At 40.2% G+C, this 22,950-nt stretch overlaps 1 protein-coding gene across 1 annotated transcript in view; it reads right to left on the reverse strand.

The window, feature by feature from the left end:
• Positions 1 to 22,933, reverse strand: part of Atl1 (atlastin GTPase 1) — an 85,131-nt gene extending 62,198 nt beyond the window's left edge. Inside the window, exons 1-2 of the mRNA XM_055595352.1 lie at positions 22,868 to 22,933; positions 8,222 to 8,406 (exon numbers count right to left, since the gene is read on the reverse strand). Coding sequence (XP_055451327.1) covers positions 8,222 to 8,255 — 34 coding nt within the window. The 5' untranslated portion in view covers positions 8,256 to 8,406; positions 22,868 to 22,933. The remainder of the gene's footprint in view (positions 1 to 8,221; positions 8,407 to 22,867) is intronic.
• Positions 22,934 to 22,950: the final 17 nt, after the last annotated feature.

The raw sequence follows: 22,950 nt of genomic DNA on the forward strand, positions 1-22,950 counted from the left end.
AATATCTCTATAAAAATAATTCATCTCTATAAAACAATATATTTAAACTCCTTACAATCTTGTTCTAACTTATCAGCATAATGATGTTTATATATTCAATAGTAATATGATTTACTCTCTTTGGGAAAGATCAAAATATAAACAAACCTAAACAAAAATTAGACTGCTTAATTGGATCATTTTATACTTACAATAACTTAATACTGTAAAACAAAGACATTATATTGGAAGAAAAGCTTTATGTTTATGGTAACAGAAAAAGGGCTTTGGACTCCACCCAAAATAATAAGGAACAGGGGGAGACCTCCTGAATACCTAGACTACAATATCCTCAAAACTTAACATGCCATTCTTTTAAATGCCATAGATACAATTGGTTTACAGTTTGGTTTACAATCCAGAGTGGCTTACGGAAAAATGCCTTTCTCCTGCACATACAAAGGAGCAGAGAAACATCCTTAACTGATCTGTGTATCCTGCATATCTCATACATTTATAATTTGAGGACTGTATAATGCTTCTGAGAAATTATATATTTTCAGAACAAAAGAACTGGACACCAATGGTGCTAGATCCAACCTGACAGGATTCATACTCCAGCATGCTGAAACACTGACCCATGTGTTCCAGCATCCTGCAGATTCTAGCATTCAGCTTTTTCCAGCCTCAACTGCTTCAATTACTATTTCTCATCAAAGCCTCCTCTCAAAACAGCTTCAAAGAAAGCTACTGATCTTAATTGGTCCAGCATTTCAGACTGTTCCAAATAGGACTTCTATTAAACCTAAAATTTCTCAACATTCAGAGACTCAACCACAAATGTCAATGCTAGTTTGCTTAACCATTTTACCCAATTTCCTTTGGGTCCCCAAATAGGATTCCTTCACCCCCAAAATCACTGAAAGAAACCCATGAAAAAGGCACCCATTTCCGGTAAGGAGGTTTAGTAGGCTCTTGATTGTTTTCTTGGGCTATGGATATTTATTGTCATTGGGAGTTGGTTACAAATTATTAATGGTCTTATTCAGAGAGAAAGTAAAGTTAGACTCAGGGATTTCCCTCTTTCTTTCTTCTTTTCTCTATCTTTCTTTCTTAGATAAGGAAAAAATTTTTGAAAGGAAAAAAGGGGAATATAAGGATATCTTATAGAAATGACAAGACAAGAGGTAGATTATTGAGTATACTCCTCAACTTAGGCTTTATTTGTTATACCCAAATAAGGTTATTTTTAACTCATTGGTATAGGATCTTATAAATGAATGCAAAAATAAGTGTTTTAATACATTAGTATAAATTTTGATATATTAATACAAATTTATGTTTACTTCCAATACTTTTAAAACTGCTATTAGGGTAATAATACAAGTTAATTGTTAGTTAACTCACGGTCATGTCAGATACTAGTCTAATTTATCACAGGAATATACATCCTAGGTTTAACAGATAGATATGATTCTATAGATAGATTATATAAAGATAAATAAACAAGTCTACAAAAACCTCTGAAACCTACAAAATATGGCATTTTAAAATCTAGTGGTAGAATGCTTGCCAAACTCACAGGGCACAAGTTCATTCACCAATACTGAAAGAAAAAAAAAAAAAAGAACAAAGGAAAATAATCTATTAATTAGGTACACATATTTACTTAGTGGCTCCATTCAAATTATCAGGAGGATAACAATACAAGGTGTGAAAATATGTTCACCCTGTAAGGGGAAGAAGAAGTCATTAAGGAGGGCAACAGGAGAGTGAGGGGATACTGATAAGGTTCAGCTAGAGAGTGGGGACACAGGAGATCATTATTACTTTTAGGTTGAGTATGTATACTTTATATGCTCTTTTTAAAAAGATATTTATATGAATTTTTATGGAAAAGAAGACAAGCTTTCAAACCTAAAGAACTTTTCAAGAGTGGAAGTGTCTTAGGGCAAATCATTTTTCTGATGTGCATAGGATCTAATTTATAGTCAGATTGGGCTAAAGGTAAGTTTAGGAAGGGCGCGAAGGTGTATCCCAGGAGTCATTAAATCAAGTTGGTATCAGAACCTAAGTGGATGTGTGCATGTGTGTTCATGCATGTGTATGTGTACTTGTTTACACACAGGTTTATATGCATGTTTTTGTAAATGCTATGTATGTGTCTGAGGTATATATTTACACATGTGGTTGTGTACACAGGTGTGTATGTGTATACAGATGTGTGTGTGCACGTATGTATGCATGTGTATTATGAGCGGGGGTATTTGTGCATGTTTGTGTACACATTTGAAAACTTATCTGGAAAAATAAGCAGTGGAATCAGTTAAATGAGAAAAACTCAGGAGGTGAGAATATATAACATGTTTTATGTATGTGTGTGTTATATACAGTAGATGGTATGTTAATGTGTCGTGCACCACATGTTACATATGTGTGTGTGCCATACAGTATAAGTGGAACCTAACAGAAATTTAGAAATTTGTATTGTTTTGTTTTATAAGACAAGGTATGTGGAAAAACATCCCTCACAGGGTGCTGGGGTGAAAAACCTGCCTAGCTCAGAGAGGCAGAGAACACATCCAGCCGACCTTCCTTCTTAGCTTAGGTCTAGATGGAAAAAAAATCAAAAGGGACACTAGCACAGCTGACAGCTGGAGGAAAAGCCCAAAAACTGAACACCAAAGGTTTACTACCTCAGAGGCCAAAATGCCAAGCAGCTGAGAAGCTGAGGAGCTGAGGAGCTGACGCTAAAGCTAGAGCTTGAACTAAAAGCTTTCTTCTACTTCTCCACACCGTCTTAAATACCCTTGTAAGCTGGTTTCTTGCTCTGCCTCTTGACCTAGGGTTAATGTTATTAAATCCTGTGTACAGAAAGCTCTTTGATTAAAGGTCTGTACTAGGGCTGAGTGAACCACACCATAATCACCTGTTTACAATAGAAAGTTCTTGGATTAAAGGTGTGTGATAGGGCTCAACGACACCAAACAAGAAACAGGGTTTTACAGTTCACAATTTTGGGGTTCACAATGGGATCAAACATCCTGCAACAATAGGGTCACATGTTTGAACACTTGGTTCTCCATTGGTGATAGTGTAATGCCAGGTTCACGGGACACTCAGAGACACCAGAAGACGACTCGATACAATTGCAAGAGAACTTTATTACAAGAGTGATGGAACTCGGGACCCAAGTCTCACTGATGCAGCAGTAGAGAACTGAGACCTCAAGCTCTGAGTGAGCAGGATTTTTAAAGGAAAAGTCTGTGAGCAGGGGGTTTCCATGGCAGCAAACAGGGCAGGGGGGGCATGTCTTGACTTTACAGGATTAGGTAAAAGTTGGGGGGGGGGCAAGATGACCTTCTCTGAGGCACAATTGTCTAAGGCCTATGCTTCTCTGAGGCACAATGGCTATTCTTCTAAACTATATCTGAAACGTTGGGGAAAATTTTCCCAGCTGATTCACAACTGATTCTCATTGATTATTGCCAGGGAGATTGTCTCTATTTTCTATGAAGTATTTATTCTGTGATATTTCCTTGAGGCTGTTGCTAGGAGAGTTAACTTTGTTTTCTGCCAGGTACACATTTTGTGATATTTCCTGGTACCTGAATTCAGCTCCCAGTCAAGATGGCTCTTTATTAAAATTGAGTTATACTTAGGCTAACTATACCCAGGCTAACTTAAACTCTTCAATAGTGTGAGACAATGTTGTGGAGCTTTTAGGAGCTGGAGGCTTGCTGAAGGAAGTGGGTCAATGGGAGTAGACCATGAGGTTTTGGAGCCAGGCCCTATTTTCTGTCTGCTTTTCCTGCTTCTTGTTACTTTCCCTCCTAAACCATAAGCCCAAATAAACCCTTTTTTCTTCAAGCTATTTTTCTCAAGTAGTTTGTCACAAAGACAAGAAAAATGACAAATATAGCTAGGCACAGTCACTTTTTAAAGAGGAATCAATAAGCAATATTGGCCATAAACAATAGCTCAGCTCTACGGCAGGTACCAGAAAGTCAGCTTCATGCTTCAGTAGCCAGGAAGAGAGTAGGATCAAGATATGGAATCTCTTTCTGTTGTACAAACTCGCTCACATGCTCCAAGATAGCAAGCTGGGGTCAGGGTTTTCCTCAATCCCAACATGACATGCCTGCATAGACATGGGAGGAAGTAGCTGTGTCCTCTAAGTTAATCTTGGCTCTAAAACCTGGGAGTGGACTGACATCACAACTTTGAAAGCTCTTCTACATCAAAATCTAGACTTGAGTCTGAACATGGACTTTGGTCTAAGACTCCAGAAACATTGTGCTTTTTGGTTGCATTGTACTAAAACTACTTCTATTACTTTTTCTCCTCCTCCTCTTGCTCCTCCTCCTTGTTGGCTGGTTGGTTTTTGGAGACTGGGTTTCTTTGTGTAGCCTTAGCTGTCCTGGACTCGCTTTATAGTCCAGGCTGGCCTTGAACTCACAGATTCACCTACCTCTGTTTCCCTGAGTACTGGGATCAAAGGAGCATACCACTGTGCTTGGCTGCACAGTACTTCTTTACTTTTATTTTCTCTGGTTTACTTCAAATTCTAACTTTACTTCTTTTCCCTACTTCATACAATGTTCATTATTGGTTGTACTAGTGGGACCTCAGGTCTGATGACTCATATTCATTCTTTATTTTTCAAATCTCAGTTTCTCTTATTCCCAAGTTTCAAGTATGCACATACCAAACTTATTAAATGGTAACTTCCACATTTTTCTTCTTCAATATTAACCCATTCACCATAATTCTGCTTATACCTATATTATATTCTGACTGTTGTCAATCTCCCCTTAAAAACAAGAAACCTAAAGCTTCCTAACCTAAAATTTCCACAAATGCCTTTTCTACCAATAGAAAATTTCTTATTCTTACTGTGCAGTAAGATGGGTTTTGTTTCAAGATAGCCCAATTTAACACTTTATTTCAAACATTTTTATAAGGCAGTATTGTACTGTCAGTTTTTGTCAAACTGTAGAAAACTAAATTCCTACATTCCATCTCAAGTTTTGGAGAAAGTTAAATGAACAGAAATAAACAAACAAAAAGGTATACACTGTTCTCTGTTTCTGTAGCTGTAGCTCCAGCCTGCACTGAAAGACTGCTTTCTGGGCTACTATTTCTGATACGCATCTGTCCCCTTTCCCGTCCACACCAGAACACTATCTACTTTTCCAGTCCAAGGTGACTGAGTTTATAGAGCACTGATCTCTTCTACCAGCTTAGTCCTAGTAAGCTTGTTGTCACAGCTTTTGGCATTTGTTCTAGCTTCTAGTCCTCAGGACACAGACTGTGGAAACAACCAAAATTCTAGCTCTAGAACACAGAAACTCTGGCACTTCTGGAAAGTTCCTTAGACTCTCTAATCTCAGATTTCCCAATCATGAAAACAACACTAATAATGCCTACCCTTAAAAAGTTGAGTCTTAAGTGCTTCCATATACTCAAACTTCCTTCATGCAGATCCGGGTTCAGATGGTAGATTCTCAGTTGTGTCCATACACCTGTTTCCCAGTGGTGTCTCTGAGTATGACCCTCAACGCCACCTCCAACTCTGACAGCCAGCATAAGCTTTTCTGCTCTCTAGCCTCCCTGATCACTGCAAAAAGGCACTGTCCCCTCAGGGATAAAAATCCTTATCTCAGAGTTCTACAAGATCCCAAGCTTTTACACACAGATTTGAAAATGCCTTTTTTGTTCATTACTTGAAAATAATTTTCTGAGTCTGGGTTATCTACTTGATTCATTTTGTTCTCTTTCTGTCTCTGATGACTGCTAGGTGAAAGGGCCACACACTGTTCTTCCTTAAGCACCAACAGACTATCTTCTCACCAGAAAAACCTGTGGCTTCTTACGAGAAACCGGTTTCCATATTATCCACATACTCCATGCTATCATGCTACAAAAAGTCAATCAGAAGAAAACTTACTAACCATAGTTCTCTAACGTACAAAATATAAGACTTTAGCTAAGTCATTTATTCCACCATTGACTTCCATTTTTTTCCATCTGCAAAATAGATAAGGAAAGACATGATTAAAAATTCTAAAGACCAAATGGGATAATTTAGATGGATTTGCATTGGAAATGTAGTCATGTACAGCTGCCAGGCACATAGTATTATACCAGGCACTGGGAATAAAATAGAATTAAGGTGGGAAAGGTTAACATCGTCATTAAAACTTCTACTTCTTATGACTGCCTTTCCTAAATAATTTATTTTACAGATACTTCACAGCAAGTAAAAACTTAAGTAGTGAAGCATCCCCACAGAACACTGAAGTTGCACTCTACAATTCCAGTGTTTGTTTTCAATGAAAGTTTCCAATAGACATATAATGACTATAGCATGTCCCCCTAACTTATCACTTATGCTGATACTCTCCTGATGACTTTGGAGTGAACTGTTTGGAAGAAGATTATCAAACTTAAATGATCTAAGAGACTGTTTCTCAAAGTAACCTCATGGACACTGTGCTCAACAACCTACAGTACTAAGGAAAAGATAAATTCTAGACCCTACTCTATACCCGTTGACTCAAAACCCCTAGCTGGATACTATGGGAACCTTCATTTCCAATAAGTTTCCAATGTGATCTTGTATAAGTCCCATTTGAGACTAGCATACCCAAGAGGGGAAGGGGAGGCCCCACTACCAGAGATATTTGTAACCAAATACTAAAAAATAATGAGCCAAAACATAATAAAAAAAAAGAAAACCTTTAATTATCAGACAAAATTTCCGCATACCTGGCTCCTTGCTGGGTGGAACCAACAATCTAGTCCAGAGACCAAGGCTGAAATCTGAGTTGAATATTTGCATCTTCTGTGAATATTCGGTCAAGAGTGTTCAAATTCCTATTCCATTGGGAGCACAGGAATGGAAAGGGACACGGAAGGTTTTCAATGGAAGCAGAGACTGTGTCTGCAATACTGAAGTCTGGGCTTGGTGATTGGCTGGGGGGTGGGGAGCATGAAATTGCTTCTGACTACTGCCTGCCTACTCCTCGTCTCTACAACAACCATGAGTCTGGGATATTCTCTCAAATGTAAGCCTTGCCCACAGCAGAGGCTGATCTTGTGACCACCGCATCACTTAAAGTCAAGGAAGCAATATACTCTTTTGACAAAAGGAAACAGAAATAACCAACTAAAAGGTACACCTATCCTCTTAGTAAAATAGAAAGAGAACTCAGAGACGGAGAGCCAAGGAGCACTGAACTCCTAGTGGGCGTGAACTTTCAAAACAATAACAAGGAGAAGCCAGTTGAACACAATGTTTCTCTATGCACCACCTATCTGTGGTTAGAGATCGTAAAATGGTTCTGATCATAAATTGTGTTTATAGGGGGTTAAGATGCTGATGAGCTAAGTAAGCCCTGAGCCTGCAAGAAATCTGGAGCCCAATCCGACAAGGCCGCCCAGCCTGCCCACACTCCTCCAGATCTGGTCTGGAACAGCAGAGCAGGCGGGGCGCGGTTTCTCCTGCATCGCTGCGCTGTGCTCCTATCTGCCTGCGTGAGCACCGCCCACCCACTCGCACTTGAACCCACTGGGCCCAGCCCTTCCATAGGCCCGGTGCTGAATCATGAACCCAGTATCTCCTCCACAAGGTAAAAAATCGAAGAACAAAGCCAGGCTTGAAGCTAGTCCGAATAAAGGCGGAAGGTCCGAGTCGGCTGGCAGGCTAGGAACCCCAACTCTGCTCGCCTTCTTCCCTGCTCCTCCACTAACCCTAAATTGGAGGAAGTGTGCAGGGCGGGGGATTCTCAGGAGGGTACCCCATCTCCCAGGCTGGCGCAGTGTCCTAGCCGGCGCGCTCCACCTCATTGTTCCACCGCCCGCCCAGGGCCCGCCAGCATCCAAGTAAGCCCTTGCCCCAGAAAGAGGATTGGGGCTCCGCCTGATCCAGATCGACCCTGCGCCCCTCTTCAACGGCCAACACAAACCTAGACCACCTCTTGTGCCAATCTTCCAACCCATCCCTAGCGCGGAGGCCAGAGTCCCTGGAGGCGCTGGATGGGTGCTGTCCAAATGCTGGGAGGAGGCGGCGCAGGGTGGGGAAGGAGCCGCAGGCCCAGCCTGCACCAGGCTCAGCACCGGTGACAGCGCGATTCTTGGGAGCCGCGAGCAGTCTCCGACTGCAGAGGCTGGAATCTAGCGGCAGAAAACACAGGACCAGACCCAGTGAAGGCTGCATAAGTTACCCACTGCTACTCACCCCAGCTGTTTCTGTCCCTGCGGCTTTTCGCCATGGCTGTCCGTGGGCTGGTGGAGCCGAGGTGCAGTGTCTGCTCTTGCGGTCCGCTCCGGGCCGCAGGTTGCTGGCAGTAAGAGGCTTTATGCCCGCTCTGGGCGCAGTTCTCTCACACTCTGAGGATGTTGCTGTGGCGCTGGTGGGAAGGACTGGGGAGGAAAAGGGAGGGGAAAGCTGATGAACCAAGCTCAGCATCACCAGCTGGAGTTCACACAAATACCAGCGTCACACCCTCTGTACCTTGGCCCACCCCCAGACTGTGAAGACAGTGACAGACTATATACTGCATCGTTTTCAATAGAAAACACACCCAAATAAACAGCACCCCCGAATACTCTCACAGAATTTAAAAGCATCATCTAACGACAGAAATACATAAACCATCATTGTTTGTTCTAATATATGCTAGCAACATTTGGACAAAAAAGTGCTCTATATTACCCTCCAGGCATCATTTTAAAAGTAAGGTCATATTTTGAAAAAGGATTCCTTGCACTTTTGTATATGTATGCTAAGCAAGACTAGATCTTAAAATTGGGCAAATTTAGATCAAAGTAAGCTAGAGGTTCCTCGTAATGTGTAACTGGCTCAACGACTCATAGCAACATCGCCCCCAAAGTTGCAAAGGCAGTCTAAAGTTATACATAATCTGACAGCAAACATTTGCAGTAAAGTCAGGCTCCATGGTGGTGCAGAATGCCTTGGCAGCTATAAAGGTAGCAGACAAATTTGAAGGAAAAGCAAAATGCAACAAACACTTTAAAAAATGCTCTCACTCTGGCCGAACTTCCAGTGTGGTCAGCATCCTACAGACACCATCCCTCCGTGCTCCCTGACCACTAGACACCTTCACCCATTCACCACCCCCTGTCTTCTCTTGCCCAAATCTACTTCTCCACACTGCCAGTCTCTTACTGACCAGACCCACAGTCTCTACCTGGGGATTATTATGATCAGCTCCTTACTTTTGTGAAACCTGTTTTCCCTTTTAGTTAAGTCATCTATGGGTAAATACTATGAGACTGGACATTACAAAAAAGCTTCAGTAAATAACTAGGTATATAGTGTGTCTTCAACTGTTGCCCAAGGACTTTTCTCCTAATGATTTCAGCATAGACTGGTATTCTTGTCTGAATTATTTTTACATTAATTATTTTAAATGGAAAATTTAAAACAATGCTCTAATTTATTTTACATTTCGCAGTTAGCAGTTCTCTATATATATATACACAAATGCACACACTTTTATACATTGAGTATCCCTAAAATAGTTTGAAAGAGATGTCTCCCAATAATCTTGGGCATTTGTTCTTCAGTTGATGGCACTGTTTCAGTAGACTTCCTTGCTGGAGGAATCATGTCATTGAAGGCAGGTTTTGAGATTTTTCTTGTGGCTTGCAGTTGGAGATGTGAACTCTTAGCTGGTTCTAGCACCCTGCCTGCCTGCTACCATGCTTCCCAGCCTAGATGGTAATGGACTTTTATCCCTCTATAAATGAAGCCCAAAATAAATCCTTCCTTCCATAAGTTGCCTTGGTCATTGTCTTATGGTTTCTATTGCTATGATGAAACATCAGGACCAAAAAGTAAGTTGGGGAGGAAAGGGTTTATTTGGCTTACACCTCTATACTGCTGTTCCTTATTGAAGACAATAATGAACAAACAGGACAGGAACCTGGAGGCCTGAGCTTATGCAGAAGCCATGGAGGGGCATGCTTATTAGCTTGCTCTCCATGGTGTGCCCAGCTTGCTTTCTTTAGAACCTGAGGACCAAGGATGGCACAAGGGGCTGGGTCCTTCCCCATCAATCACTAATTAAGAAAGTATCCTACAGTCAGATTTTATGGGTGTATTTTTTTCAATTGAAGTTCCTTCATTTAAATTAACTGTAGCTTGTGTCAAGTTGACATAAAACTAGCCCGCATGGTCATAGTGTTTTATCACAGCAACAGAAAAATAACTAGATTCATGAACTCTTAGTTGCCCATTGCCCTCCTGGTTTATTTTTAAATGTGTGTGTGTGTGTATGTGCAGACGCTTGTGCTTGTAGAGGTCAGGAGACGACGTCCGCATCTTGCTCTATCACTCTCTGCCTTATTCGATTGTGACAGGGTCCCTCATTAAGATAGGCTGGTGTCAGCAAGGCCCTGCTGTATCTCCCCTCCCTAGCACCAGGGTTATAGACACCATCACTGTACTTGGCTTTGTACATGGGTACTAGAGATTTGAACTCAGGCCATTATACTTATACAGCAAGTGCTCTTACCCCCTGAGCTCTCTCTTCAGCTGTCCTGATCTTTTATTAGTGCTCAAAATGCCCTAGATTTAGCCAAAAAGATCCTCTTTGCATCTGCCCCTGTGTTTGTAACATTTGCCTAATTTGTTTTAGACACTTCCTTGTTTTCTGGCACAAGGAAATGTTTCAGGATTCCCTCCTATTTCCTTCCCTCGCAACTGGGATGAAGCCTTTCTCCAGGCCACTCTGGTTCCTTTCCAGTTGTGCTCACTGATGCCCAAGTATCACTGTTTCTTGATTCTTTCAGTAGACATTTCTGGAATGCTTCACCTATGAAAAGATATTTCTATATAGCCCAGGTTGGTCTTGATGCATGGTTTTCCTGATTCCAACTCCTGAGTAATCCATTATAAGCATGTGCTACTTCCATGCCTGACTTTATTTTACTTCGTTGTACTGTATTTTGCATTGTCTCACTGTGCAATCCTGGCTAACCTAGAACTCACTATGTAAACAATGCTGGCCTCCAACTCAGAGATCTTTGTGCCTCTTCCTCCTGGGTACTGGGATCAGGCATGTGCACTACCATGCCTGGATTCTGGCTCTTGTTTATTTTTTAAGCATGAACCCCAAGGAAATACTTTAAACTTTATGAAAATAAATCTAAAGAGTTATTTGTTGTATGTGTGGGGAGTTATAATTGTAAAATATTAGAAACAAGTGAAATGCCCACACACTGAAGAATGGCTGAAAAAAATGTAATACATTTGCATACTGCTCTAGTATGTGTCCTTAAAACAAAAATTCAGAAGATCATTATAAACTGACAAAAGTGATTTCCATCCATTTTGGGGAGGATGGATCAAAAAACTAATAATATATCCTTCCATAAAAATAGAAAAGGCTCTAAAATAATGTTTCTATATATTTATGCAATAAACACAATAAAAATAAACCAGGAGGTAATTAGACAGGCTGCTGATGGGAGGCAGGTGGGACCAGGAGAATGGAACTGGCAGGAAGAGCTGGGGGTACTGATATTCTCCAAATGTAACCATGTACATAACTCTTTCACAGCCATGACACTGTTTCACAATCTCCAAAATAAGTAAGTAAACTAACCAACATGTGGACAGAATTGGTTTTCAGCCTTTTGGCTAAAATCAAGTACAAAAGAACTAAAATTCAACTGCAAACTCCATTTAAAATAAAAGTGAAGGCTAGCAGTATGGTCCAGCAGATAAAGACACTTGCTGCCAAGCCCAACAGCCTGAGTTCAATACTCAAACCCACACATATGACAGAAGAAAAGAACAATCTCCAGCAACTCATTCTCTGACCTCTATAACCCTCTTCTCCAAATAACAAATAAATGTAAAGATAAATCAATAAAATAACAGAAGAGTGAACTTAACTCAACACTTGGGAGGCTGAGGAAAGGAGGATTGCACGTCCAAGGCCAGTCCTGAATAAATAAATTCAGGGCCAAATTAGGCTACATAGTGAGAGCCTGAAAGGAGAAAAGAAATAAAAATTATAACAACAGGAACTAAATATAAGAATTGTATTCTTGTCGGGCATGGTGGCACATGCCTTTAACCCCAGCAAGGCAGGCAGATCTCTGTGAGTCAAGGCCAGCCTGGTCTACAAAGGGAGTCCAGGCCAGCCAAGGCTACAAAAAGAAACCCTGTCTCACAAAACAAAAACAGAAAACAACAAAAAAATTTTTTTTATTGTTTATTTAGTTTATTTTGTTATTTAGTTTTGTTTTGTTTAGCACACAAGGGTTAGTGAAACATGTGATAGAAATAAAGTTACCTAAGATTTAGAAGATAGAAGGATAGAATGAACACTTGAGATATTGAATTGTAGTCTAAGGTATTAGTATGACATAATAAAAATACAAAAAAAAATCTGAAATTTTAAGTATCCAAAAGTTCTAAAGTTGTTTTGTATATCCCAAGTGAATACATGTAAATGGCCAGTAGGAACCTTTATTCATTACAGAATCACAAATCAAAACCACAGGTTACCACTTCACATCTGGGGTGACTATAACCAAAAAGGACCATAGAAAGAGAAAGCTCTGATGAGTATGTAGGGAAACTGACACCTTCACCACTACAGGTGAAAATATAAAATGTTCAGCAACCTGAAAAAGAAGTCTGGCAATTCCTTAAACTAAATCCAGGGTGAATGTGTCATTTAGCAATCTCCTTCTAGGTGTCTATCCCAAAGAAATTACAGTGGAAGTCCACGCAGAAACTTGTATAATAATGTTAGTGTTAATAATATGGAAGAAAAACAAGAGTAACTTGTAGTGGGTCAAATGAAAATAGCCACCAAAGGCTCATAGAGAGTGGCATTATTTGAAAGGATTAAAATGTGTAGCCTTGTTGGAGTAGTTGCGGCCTTGTTGGTGAAAGTGTGTCACTGATGGTGAGCTTTGAGGTGTCAAAGCTCAGGCCAGGCCCAGTGTCATTCTCACCATGCTACCTGCCAATCCAGATGTAGAATTCTCAGCTACCTCTCCAGCACCATGTACACTGCCTGCACACTGTCATGCTTCCTACCATGATGATAACGGACTAAACCTCTGAATTGTAAGCAAGCCCCAATGAAATGTTTTTGTTTTTTTTTTTTTTTGTAAGAGTTACTGTGGTCAAGGTGTGTTTTCACAGCAATAAATCCTAACCATGACACAACCCAAATGCCAAATAACTAATGGGTTAGCAAACTGTACACCTCTAAAATCTTATTCTGTATCCTTGGTTAATTTTTCTTTGGTCTTTTCTCATATTCATTTTACCCCACTGTTATTTTTAACAAAATCTCATTTATTCAATATTACCAATGAAGACTCAAGAGGCAGATGCTAGCCGTGAAAGCCTCCTAGCTCAGGGAGGCAAAGAAAGCACTCAGCTAACCTTCCTCTTTAGCCTATGTCTGAAAAAGCCTATGTTCCCCACCCCATCACAAAGAAATCCTCAAACTGAATGTCCCTCCTTTCTACTTCCTGTGTGTCCTCCATCCATCCTCCTGACTTCCTTTAACTCTGTTTTTTTCCCCCTATGTTCACTACCTGTCAACTGGTTACTTACTCCATCTCTTGACGTATAGTTGACTTTATTTAATCTAGATTACAATACTCAAGCAGAAAGTTCTTGGATTAAAAGTGTGCGCTAGGACCGAGCCACAGCACAAATAGAAACAGGCTTTTCAAGTAAACAACACAATCTTGAGATTCACAGTGTTATAAAATGCCCTGCAACACATCATCATGAAGTCCTCCCTAAGTTAGGAGTTTTTCCATTACTGATGTCCAAACATACTGCTTTCTTCTATATTCTAGAATCTATAAAATAGAGTTTATGTTAGAGAGCCTATGATGAGCAATTTTGAAAAAGTATTTATATTGATTAGCATTCTTTTGCATATATATCAAAAAGGCTTAAATAAAATAGAATTTTAGTCTTACATTAAAATTTGTTTGAAGATAGGTTGACCTTGGCAGATAACTCATCAGCTCAAAATATCATGGATTATACTAATTGGAAGCAAGTTGGGCTGCTGTAAAACAAATTCTAGTGGCTTAAATAAGAAAAATATTTCCCTGTCATGGAATAACATGAATATCCAACATGATACCTTCAACAAGAAGACTAAGATTTGTACTTTCTTCCATCTTTTACTTGGGGCTTCTATTATATAATTATTATTTATATTATTTATTATATTTATATTATATATTATTTATTATTTATAATTATATAATTATAATTATTATATAATTCAAGCCACCTACTCTAGCTTGAGTAGTAATATTGTTATTCTAACTAACATGTGACTATTAAAGGGTATACATAGGGCTCCAGATAAAGTCTTTCTTACTTCCTTTGTAGAACAACAACCAATTTCCCTATAGTAATCAGGACCAGGAACAACAACCAATACAATATTTCCTCACTGATCTGTTGGTTCTGTGACCTGAAGACCAAAACACAGCCATATAGTAGTTTCAGCCCCCCCAGTTAATATAACTGTGACTTCCTTATATGAGGGAAAGTATTTCTTGTCCAGTTAGGCCTTCAGACCCACAAACTCAGTGTTTAGAGAATAAGGTATAAAGACAAAAATTCTCCACGAATCATTAGGGATAATCTAAGAGTAATGATACTTCTAGCCCTTCGTTCACAGGCCCATGAATTCTGACCATGGGTTATATATGGCCAACATATATGAAAACTGGGTTAATTTGCATGCTATGCCTTCATGGAGGTCACCTCTTAATCAGAAGACCCCCTCCATTATATCAAATTAGCCATTTCTGACTGATGGGTATCAGGCCAAAGCACCTAACTCCATGGGCAGGACTATACTGACACACCCCATTCTTAGCAAATACAGTTTCTTGTCCAAAAAACAATCCTGTTTGTGATACATGAAAATGAAACAAGCTGTTCTATGACACTAGAAGGAGCTTTATGGCAGGAAAAATAAACCATGTACAATATAAATCTATTTCTGTGGAAGAAACTGTCTTTCTCATCAAAACAGAAAAGATCTATTACAATAAATTACCATCAGATGGATGGCTGATTTAGGCAACAATATCAGACTTGATTCTCTGTCATGGCCTTTGATAGTAATGGGTTAAACATTCCACACGGGCAATAACTGAATTATACTTGGCAAACAGAAATCTGTACCATACAGTCCTGCTATTTAACTTAAGTTCTTATTGTCACGAGTCAAATCAGCATGTACTACAGTGACTGGGAAAAGAGACTGGCCAGCTGACATCTATAGGACATATCGCCATGAAGACTCACTTATCAGGGCAGATACCCTCAGTGGGGAGTAACGTGGTTCACAAATATTTGCACATTCTGTGTATTTCTAATGACCCATTCACAATACCTTATCTACCGACTGCTGTAATTTTAATCTTCTTTCCAAGTCACTAACCAACCTATTACTTACTGTGCATAAATCAGTATTGATTCCTACCTCAGGCCAACTCTCCTTCCTAACAAAAAGGTCAATGAAATGTACTACTCAATATTGCACCCACTGGGGGAATTTTTCATCACTGTTACCATTGCTCTTTGTGGAATCGGGCCATAAATCAGGGGCAAGCTTCTTCATATTAGTGCTAACACAGAATGCCAACTATTAATAAATGAGGCCTGCACACATTCTTCCTCTGCTAATGGCCCTGAGCCTGAATGTGTAAGTATGAGGCACAGGGGTGGGGAGAGGAGGGCAGATGCCATGGAAGCTTGTTCAAAATCTACCTTGCTTGGTCATGTCAAACTTTTCTAGGATATACTGTTCCATTCAACAATGAAATTCTGCTGCCTGCATTTATAATTCTGTAAACAAGGTAACACACAGTTCTTAAAGAAAAGTTTATGTCACATAGTCACTTAGTATCCCATACTCTGGTGTTAAATACGTGCCAACGCCTGGTAGCAAGCCAAGAGTTGGCTTTCAGTTGTATAGATGTCACGGGCATGCTCATATTCCAACATCGTAGATAGGATACCTAGTGCTGTAACTCTCACTTTGGGTTTGTAAGAGACTATGAATAATATTTGTATTTACCATCAGGTCTGCTGAGTCTTTAAACCCAAGTATCAAGACACCCTATGTCATAGTATGGGTCATCAGCTATGTTATTTTTTCCAAGTCCCATGAAAAATGGTAGCATGTGTAATGAGGGAAAAAAAATCAAAGAGCAGTAAATGTAGCACATTGTCTTCAAAATCCAAAAAAAAGACATCTGAACACATGAACTCATCCTCTTATAAATTTCAATAATGTGCTAGGACTGCATAGATTTGTTTCATCCTCTGGATGAGGTCTTTGTTTTTGCCTTAAGGAATAAGTTAAAATACTTTTACCCAGGGTACTCCCAAACTCCTAGACTCATGGATCGTCGGTCTTAAGTTCCTAAATATCCATGACTATTTTATGAGATCACATCTGCCTTGACAGTCTTTCTAAATTATGTAGGATGGTAGCTACTTTGCTGTTCCTCAGGTCCTATGTATACAATGAAATCAAAATAATAGACTGCTATGATGCAAGGAAACAAAGATCAGTCTAGAATTATACTATGTTACTGCACAGAAAAGGTCAAACAGTGACCACGCTATCATAGGCTCAGGAATGTAAATACTTGGGATTATCCTTGTTAACAGGAACTGAAAAAGTTATATACTGGGCTTCAAGTCAGCAGCTACTCTCAGACTACCAAGCTTATGTTTACTGGCTCTAGTAAAGGCCCTAAATGCAGTATGACAAATTAATTGGCATCAATATTTAATTGACTGTTCACATTTGTGTGTGGTTTACACATGTGCACATATACAGGAAAGCTTCCCTATGTGTGCTCACTCATGTGTGTGTATGTAGAGGCCAGGGACTGACAATGTCCTCAGCTGCTTCTCTATTTTTGTGTATCTTTGAGGTAGGGTCTCTCACTGAACCCCAGGCTCACTGTTTCAGCTAGGCTGGCTGGCCAGCAAACCCCTGAGGTCCTCTTGTCTCTGCCTCCCCAGGTGGGAACTACAAGCGACACCACCATGCCTGGTTGCTTTCAGATGGGTGCTGGGGACCTGACCTAAGGGTGTCATACTTGCTTAGCAAGTGCTTTATCTGCAGAGGTATCTCTTCTGCAACTGGTAAGATTTTGGTGTTTTTTTTTAGTAGTTCACAAATAGCTCCAAGCTAATTTATCTAGTTGGGATAGTTTGAATGTGTCAAACAAAGTTCTTAGGTTAGAAACTTAATCCCTATTGTAACCATGTCAAAAGATAGAACCTTTAAGGGATGATTAGGTCATGAAGGCTGGGCCCTCTTACATTCTTTAATGATGGGTTTTCTTCATCTACCTATTTCACACTAGCAAGTTCTTGTCCTTCTGTGTTCTGCTAAGTGATGAAATAACCAGAAGATTTCATCAGATGCTGACACCTTGATATTGGACTACCTAGCCTTCAGAACTGAGAGATATGAATTCTCAGTCTATGGTATTATGTTAAAGCAATGTAAAGTGGACTAAGACACTACTGAATGGACCAAGCAGATATGTTAAAAGACAAAGGCCTCTGTCTCTCAGATTTAATTTTTTTTTAAAGATATGTTATTAAACCTGCATGTATTGTGACTTCATTGGTAAGAAGTGACTGTTGGGTCCTCTGAAATTAGAGTTAGAGAGATGGTGAGATACCATGGGGTTGCTGGAAAACAAACCCGGTCCTCTGAAAAAAGAGCAAATGCTCTTATCCTCTGAGCCCTTATCTAACCTTGTCTCTCAGATTTTTAATAATTGCACTAATGTCTTTCAGGTTTTTAAGAGTTATACCAAACTAATTTCCCAAGCAATAAGGACACCCTGTGCCTATCAGTTGTACAATTACACACCGCTCAGTAAACATTCACAAGCCTCCTGCTGAGTTTCTTCTGCATGTTGTGCCCATTCTCACATACATTTTGGAACTGAGAAAATAACCTCTGAATTTATCTTTGCTTCTTCTAGATCTTTCATGAAAGACTTCTGAGCCAAAACTATATTTGACTTCCTTCCATCTCTACTAAGATTACTGGAATCCTGGTGTGTTAAAATACCATTCCAGGGAATACTGTTCAGGCCACTATCCTCCAGACTGTCTGAGAATTTCACATTCCTCAGTTCATAGGACTGAGTCACAGGACTCTCTGGAAATAGCCTCAGGTAAGGGACAGTCATTATATGTAACTATAGGCAGAATCCATCCTCAAAGAAACCCGCCTCCCACCCCTTAACTAAGAGATTCCAGGCTTAAGACCTAGCTTACACCCAGATGTTGGATATGCTATGCATCTCTATTACAGTAACCAGTTCCTTTTCTGCCCACCATTCCTAAAATCCTTCCACTCACATATATCAAGTAGCACTTAGGTGGGCTATGGGTTTCATTCATTCCAGAGATCTGAGGATCAATAGGTCACCACTCCAATCCCTTGTAGTCCAAATACCTTGACTATCCCTTCCTCTTGAGGGTTATCAATAGTAACTGTACTCAGCATGTACTTGATAGTCTTCTGGCCTCTACAAGGATCTCCCTGTGTTACTGTGGCAACATCTCCAACCTACTGAGGACAGTCACCAGAGAAGTTGGCAAGAATATTTCTGTTCTCATTCAGTGTCCAAATTGGGTAAATTCTATGAGCCCTGCCAGAAGAGGTGTGCACAGAGCATAACTGTGCAGGATGAACACAGTAGAGCATATGTCAGTCTCCTTTCTATCACTGTGACAAAACACTTGACAAAAACAACATAACACTTAACTTTCAGAGGTTATGAGCTATGGCTGGCTGGCTCCATAGTTTCTGGTTGTGTGGTGAGGGAGGGTATCATGGCAGAAGAGCCTGCTGAAACACAGCTGCTCCCCTCATGGCAGCCAGGAAGGAAAGGAAAACAGAGTATGGGGTTGCACAATCACGCACACACAAGCAAGCACACGTGCCCATACGCACATACACAGACATACATATACCCTTCAAAGATATGTTCCTAGTGACCTGCTTCCTCCAATGAGCTCCCACCTTCTATAGTTTTCAACACACCCAAAAGTCCATTTGAATTTTGACACTATAAATGAATCAATCCATCAGTTACGTCAGAGCCCTAATGAACCAATCGCTGCTGATTGGATCTACCAGCTATGAACAAAACCTTCCATACTTGAGCGTTTGGAGGTATACTTCATATATAAAACACAGTTCAACATTTCCCTCTTTCTGAATCTATAGAGCCTTTCCTTTACAATATATGAGGAAAAATTGGCACTTCCATCTAAAGATTCTAAGTCATTGTAGTGGTTTGAATGAAAATGGCTCCTATAGGTCCATATGTTTTACTACTTGGTCCCCAGTTGGTGAAACTGTTTGGGAAGGATCAGAAGGTGTAGCCCTCTTGGAAGAGGTGTGTCACTGGGTATTAAAGTTAATTTTATAAAATTATGCTTGTTTCTCAGTTTCTCTTTTAACCTGGCTATCACCCAAATAATTGAGACTCTGTTGTATTATTTTAACAAGCTTCATAGCACAATACAATATTACTTTTTTTATAATATGATTTTTTATTTATTACAATTTATTCACTTTGTATCCCAGCTGTAGTCCCCTTCCTCATCTCCTCCCAATTCTTCCCTCATCTCCTCCCATGTCCACCTGACCCTAGCCTATCAGGTCTCATCAGGACTGTCTTTCATAGTCTTCCTCTGTGGCCTGGTAAGGCTGTGCCCTCCCCCCCCCCCAGGGGGAGGCGAACAAAGAACCAGCCAGTAAGATATTCTATTCTTAACCCTCTAAGATAACAAATCTAAGGAGCTATTTGTTCAGTCATATAAAAAATACATCATACAACTAGTTTACATTGAAAGATGTATCAAGAGTTCAAACTGCAGCTGGGCACACCTTAAATGCCACTTGGGACGAAGAGGCAGCTGGTCCTCTGTGAGTGTGAGGATTGCCTAGTCTGTGTAGTGAATTCCAGGCCAGCCAGGACCACACAGTGAAACCCTGTCTCAAACAGCCAAGAGGGGAGGTAGAGGGGTGTATCGAGAGATTATATTGCTAAGATCTGTATGTTCTAGAGACTGTGTAGCCAGGCTAGCCTTGGAACTAATGAAGATCCACTTTCCTCTACCTCCCCGAGGGCTGGGATTAAAGGCCTGTGCCATCACACCTGGCTAGCTTTTAAAATTTTTATTTTTGATACAATTTATTTATTACTTGCAGTGGTAGGTCTTCTGCCCTGGTGTGGGGTGTGTGTGTGCATGCGTGTGTGTATGTGTGTGTTGGAGGACAACTGTAGGTGTCGATTCTGTCTTTCCATCATGTAGATCAAGCTCAGGCCATCAGGCAGAGGCAGGCAAATCTCTATGGTCTTGAGGCCAGCCTGGTCTACAAAACTAGTCCGGGATAGCCAAGGCTACACAGAGAAACTCTGTCTTGAAAAACAAGCAAAAAAAATTTTAAAACCTAAAATTATTTGTATATCAAGTATTATAGAACACATATACATATGTCTGTATATATATGATATATATGTGTATATGTGTTTTGGGTAGAATACCTATTAAGTCATGTTCTTATTCCTTATTTTATCATTATAAAACTGAGAAATTTGTAAGAGTTCTTTCAACTCTTGAAACCTTAAAATTATATGCTTAACTGTTTTTAAGACACAAACCAAGCCTACTCACAGTTTGTTTATAAGTACATTGAATTTGAATTTCTTTACCAACCAACCTACGTCACTGACCTTGTTAAAATTAACTCAGCTAGTTCTGAAAAAAAAAATCTTTAAAATTCTTTTGGAGTTAGTATAAAGCAAATGTTTTCCTGTTTGCATCATCTGTGGTACAAGTAAAATAATGATTATAGCAGACACTATTTTTAACCAGCACAGACTCCTGTCTTTCCATGCTATCCGTTTCTTGGTTGATGGTCAAAGCATATGGATCTACCATTACTGGAAACATAAAATATCTTCACTTGTGACCTCAAACTTTTTATTACCTAAATTAATTTTAAATATTGTGTTTCTAGAATAACACACTTACAGGGCTGTCAGAGGATATTTACCTTTGTCTCAAACTGGGTACTCAAGAGTTTCTACTCTGTGAAGGCTCACGAGGGAGATTTTTCTGAGGTCTGACCATCAAGAAAAGATATGTCTCTCAATTAATTCGTTCGTCTTTATTTCAAAAACAAACAAACAAAAACCCCACTCTCAAATCTTCTGCTTTGGCGCTTTTTTTTTTTTTTTTTGGTTGCATTGTTCTGGTTTCCTGTCCCCCCTCCCTTCAAATCTCATGTAGTTTCCTCTCACTTATTTTTATCTTGTGTAAAAATAAGTATTTTGTGTGAGCTGCCCTGAACTCCCCACGGGATAATGCAGGTGTAAATAAGAACAAGCACATTTCAAGCTAGAGAAAGCATCGACATTCCCTTTTTGACCCTGAACTTGGAGGGCTGCTTTCCCTCGCACAACGCCCACCCTCCACGTTGACTTGACTATTCTGGGGACAGTGTGGTGGAGGGTCCTCAGCCCAGGACAGTAAACAAGTGCTAAGACACCAATAGAACATTTGAAGAGATTTTGAGTCATCCAAGCCAAAAGTATGTGCCCACCAAAACAAGAGCCAAGAAGCTTTGAAAGAAGGAACTGTTCTCCAACTTTTTTTCTTCAGTGCAGCACAGACATAGGCTTTGTCCCTGGAGCATGTAAGTCTGGGCTTACTTATGTTCCCTAAATAAGTGCTCTTTGTGTGTGGAACACAAGAAAATGCATATATTCCCTGATCTGTGAAGGTGTTAATTTAATTTCTTCATTTATTAACTATAAGGAGTGCATTTCTCAAAACAGAATTGGATTGTGTCTGGGGCCACATGTCATCTGAAACTTGTATTATTGTAATTTTTTTCAGTCACTAATCACACAGTGGCTGTGTATTTATCTGTTTTTTCCAATTTTTCATAAATTTTTATTTAATTTTATCGTTTGCCTACATGTATGTCTGTGTACTATGTGCATGCCTGGCGCGTACAGAGGCTAGAAGAGGGCGTCGGGTCCCCACACCCACCCCTACTTGGAGTTACAGGCTGGTGGGAGCTGCCAAACTGGTGCTGGGAAATCAATCCAAGTCCTTTGAAGAGCAGCCAGTGTTCTTAACCACTGAGCCATCTTTCCAGTCCTTACCTGGTTTTTCTACTGAAAAATCTCTGCAAGATTCTTGAGTTAGCTTTACCAGTATATATATAAATTGGTAACCTAATTTCTACCTTAAGAACAAGACTGGCACTCAAACTGCAAAACGGACTGAAACATTACCTATATCCCTTCTCAGGACTCCTGCCCAGCATTTTAAAACCTCTCACGTTTGATAATCCTCTCTACAACCCTGTAAAATGATTTACAAACATTTCTCAGGTGTCAAATACAAAACCTATCCTCTTCCTGAGGAAGGTGTTGGCAACTGAGATGTTGCCAAGTCTGTCTTGTCCCAGATCACCTACTTTGGAGCCAGAAGCAGACTAACGACCCTGGGTTTGTTTTAGGATCTCCAGAACTCCCGGTCCCATCAAAGTTGCAACAATGCGGTGATTACCCCTAGACCACTGGAACTTCGTAGGAATTGGGGGTTTTCAGAAATGGCTTGGGAAACCCCGGTGGAAGACAGGTTGTGCAGGCGTGCGGTCCAGCCTCAGAACTGGTACCTCCGGGAACAGTGTGTCAAACAGGAAGGTGCAGTCGGGTGTGCCGGCGTTTACAACCGGGCACTCCCCGACCTCCTTCCCGGGCGGCCTCAGTTTACCTTGACTGTGTGGAAGCAGGAAGGCAGCGCTCGCACAGCCTTCGCACAGGCCCTCCTCCACCTCCTCCTCTCGTCCCTCTGGC

Source organism: Psammomys obesus, unplaced genomic scaffold (assembly GCF_907164565.1).
Source record: "Psammomys obesus unplaced genomic scaffold, mPsaObe1.curated_primary_1811, whole genome shotgun sequence".
Taxonomy (NCBI): domain Eukaryota; kingdom Metazoa; phylum Chordata; class Mammalia; order Rodentia; family Muridae; genus Psammomys; species Psammomys obesus.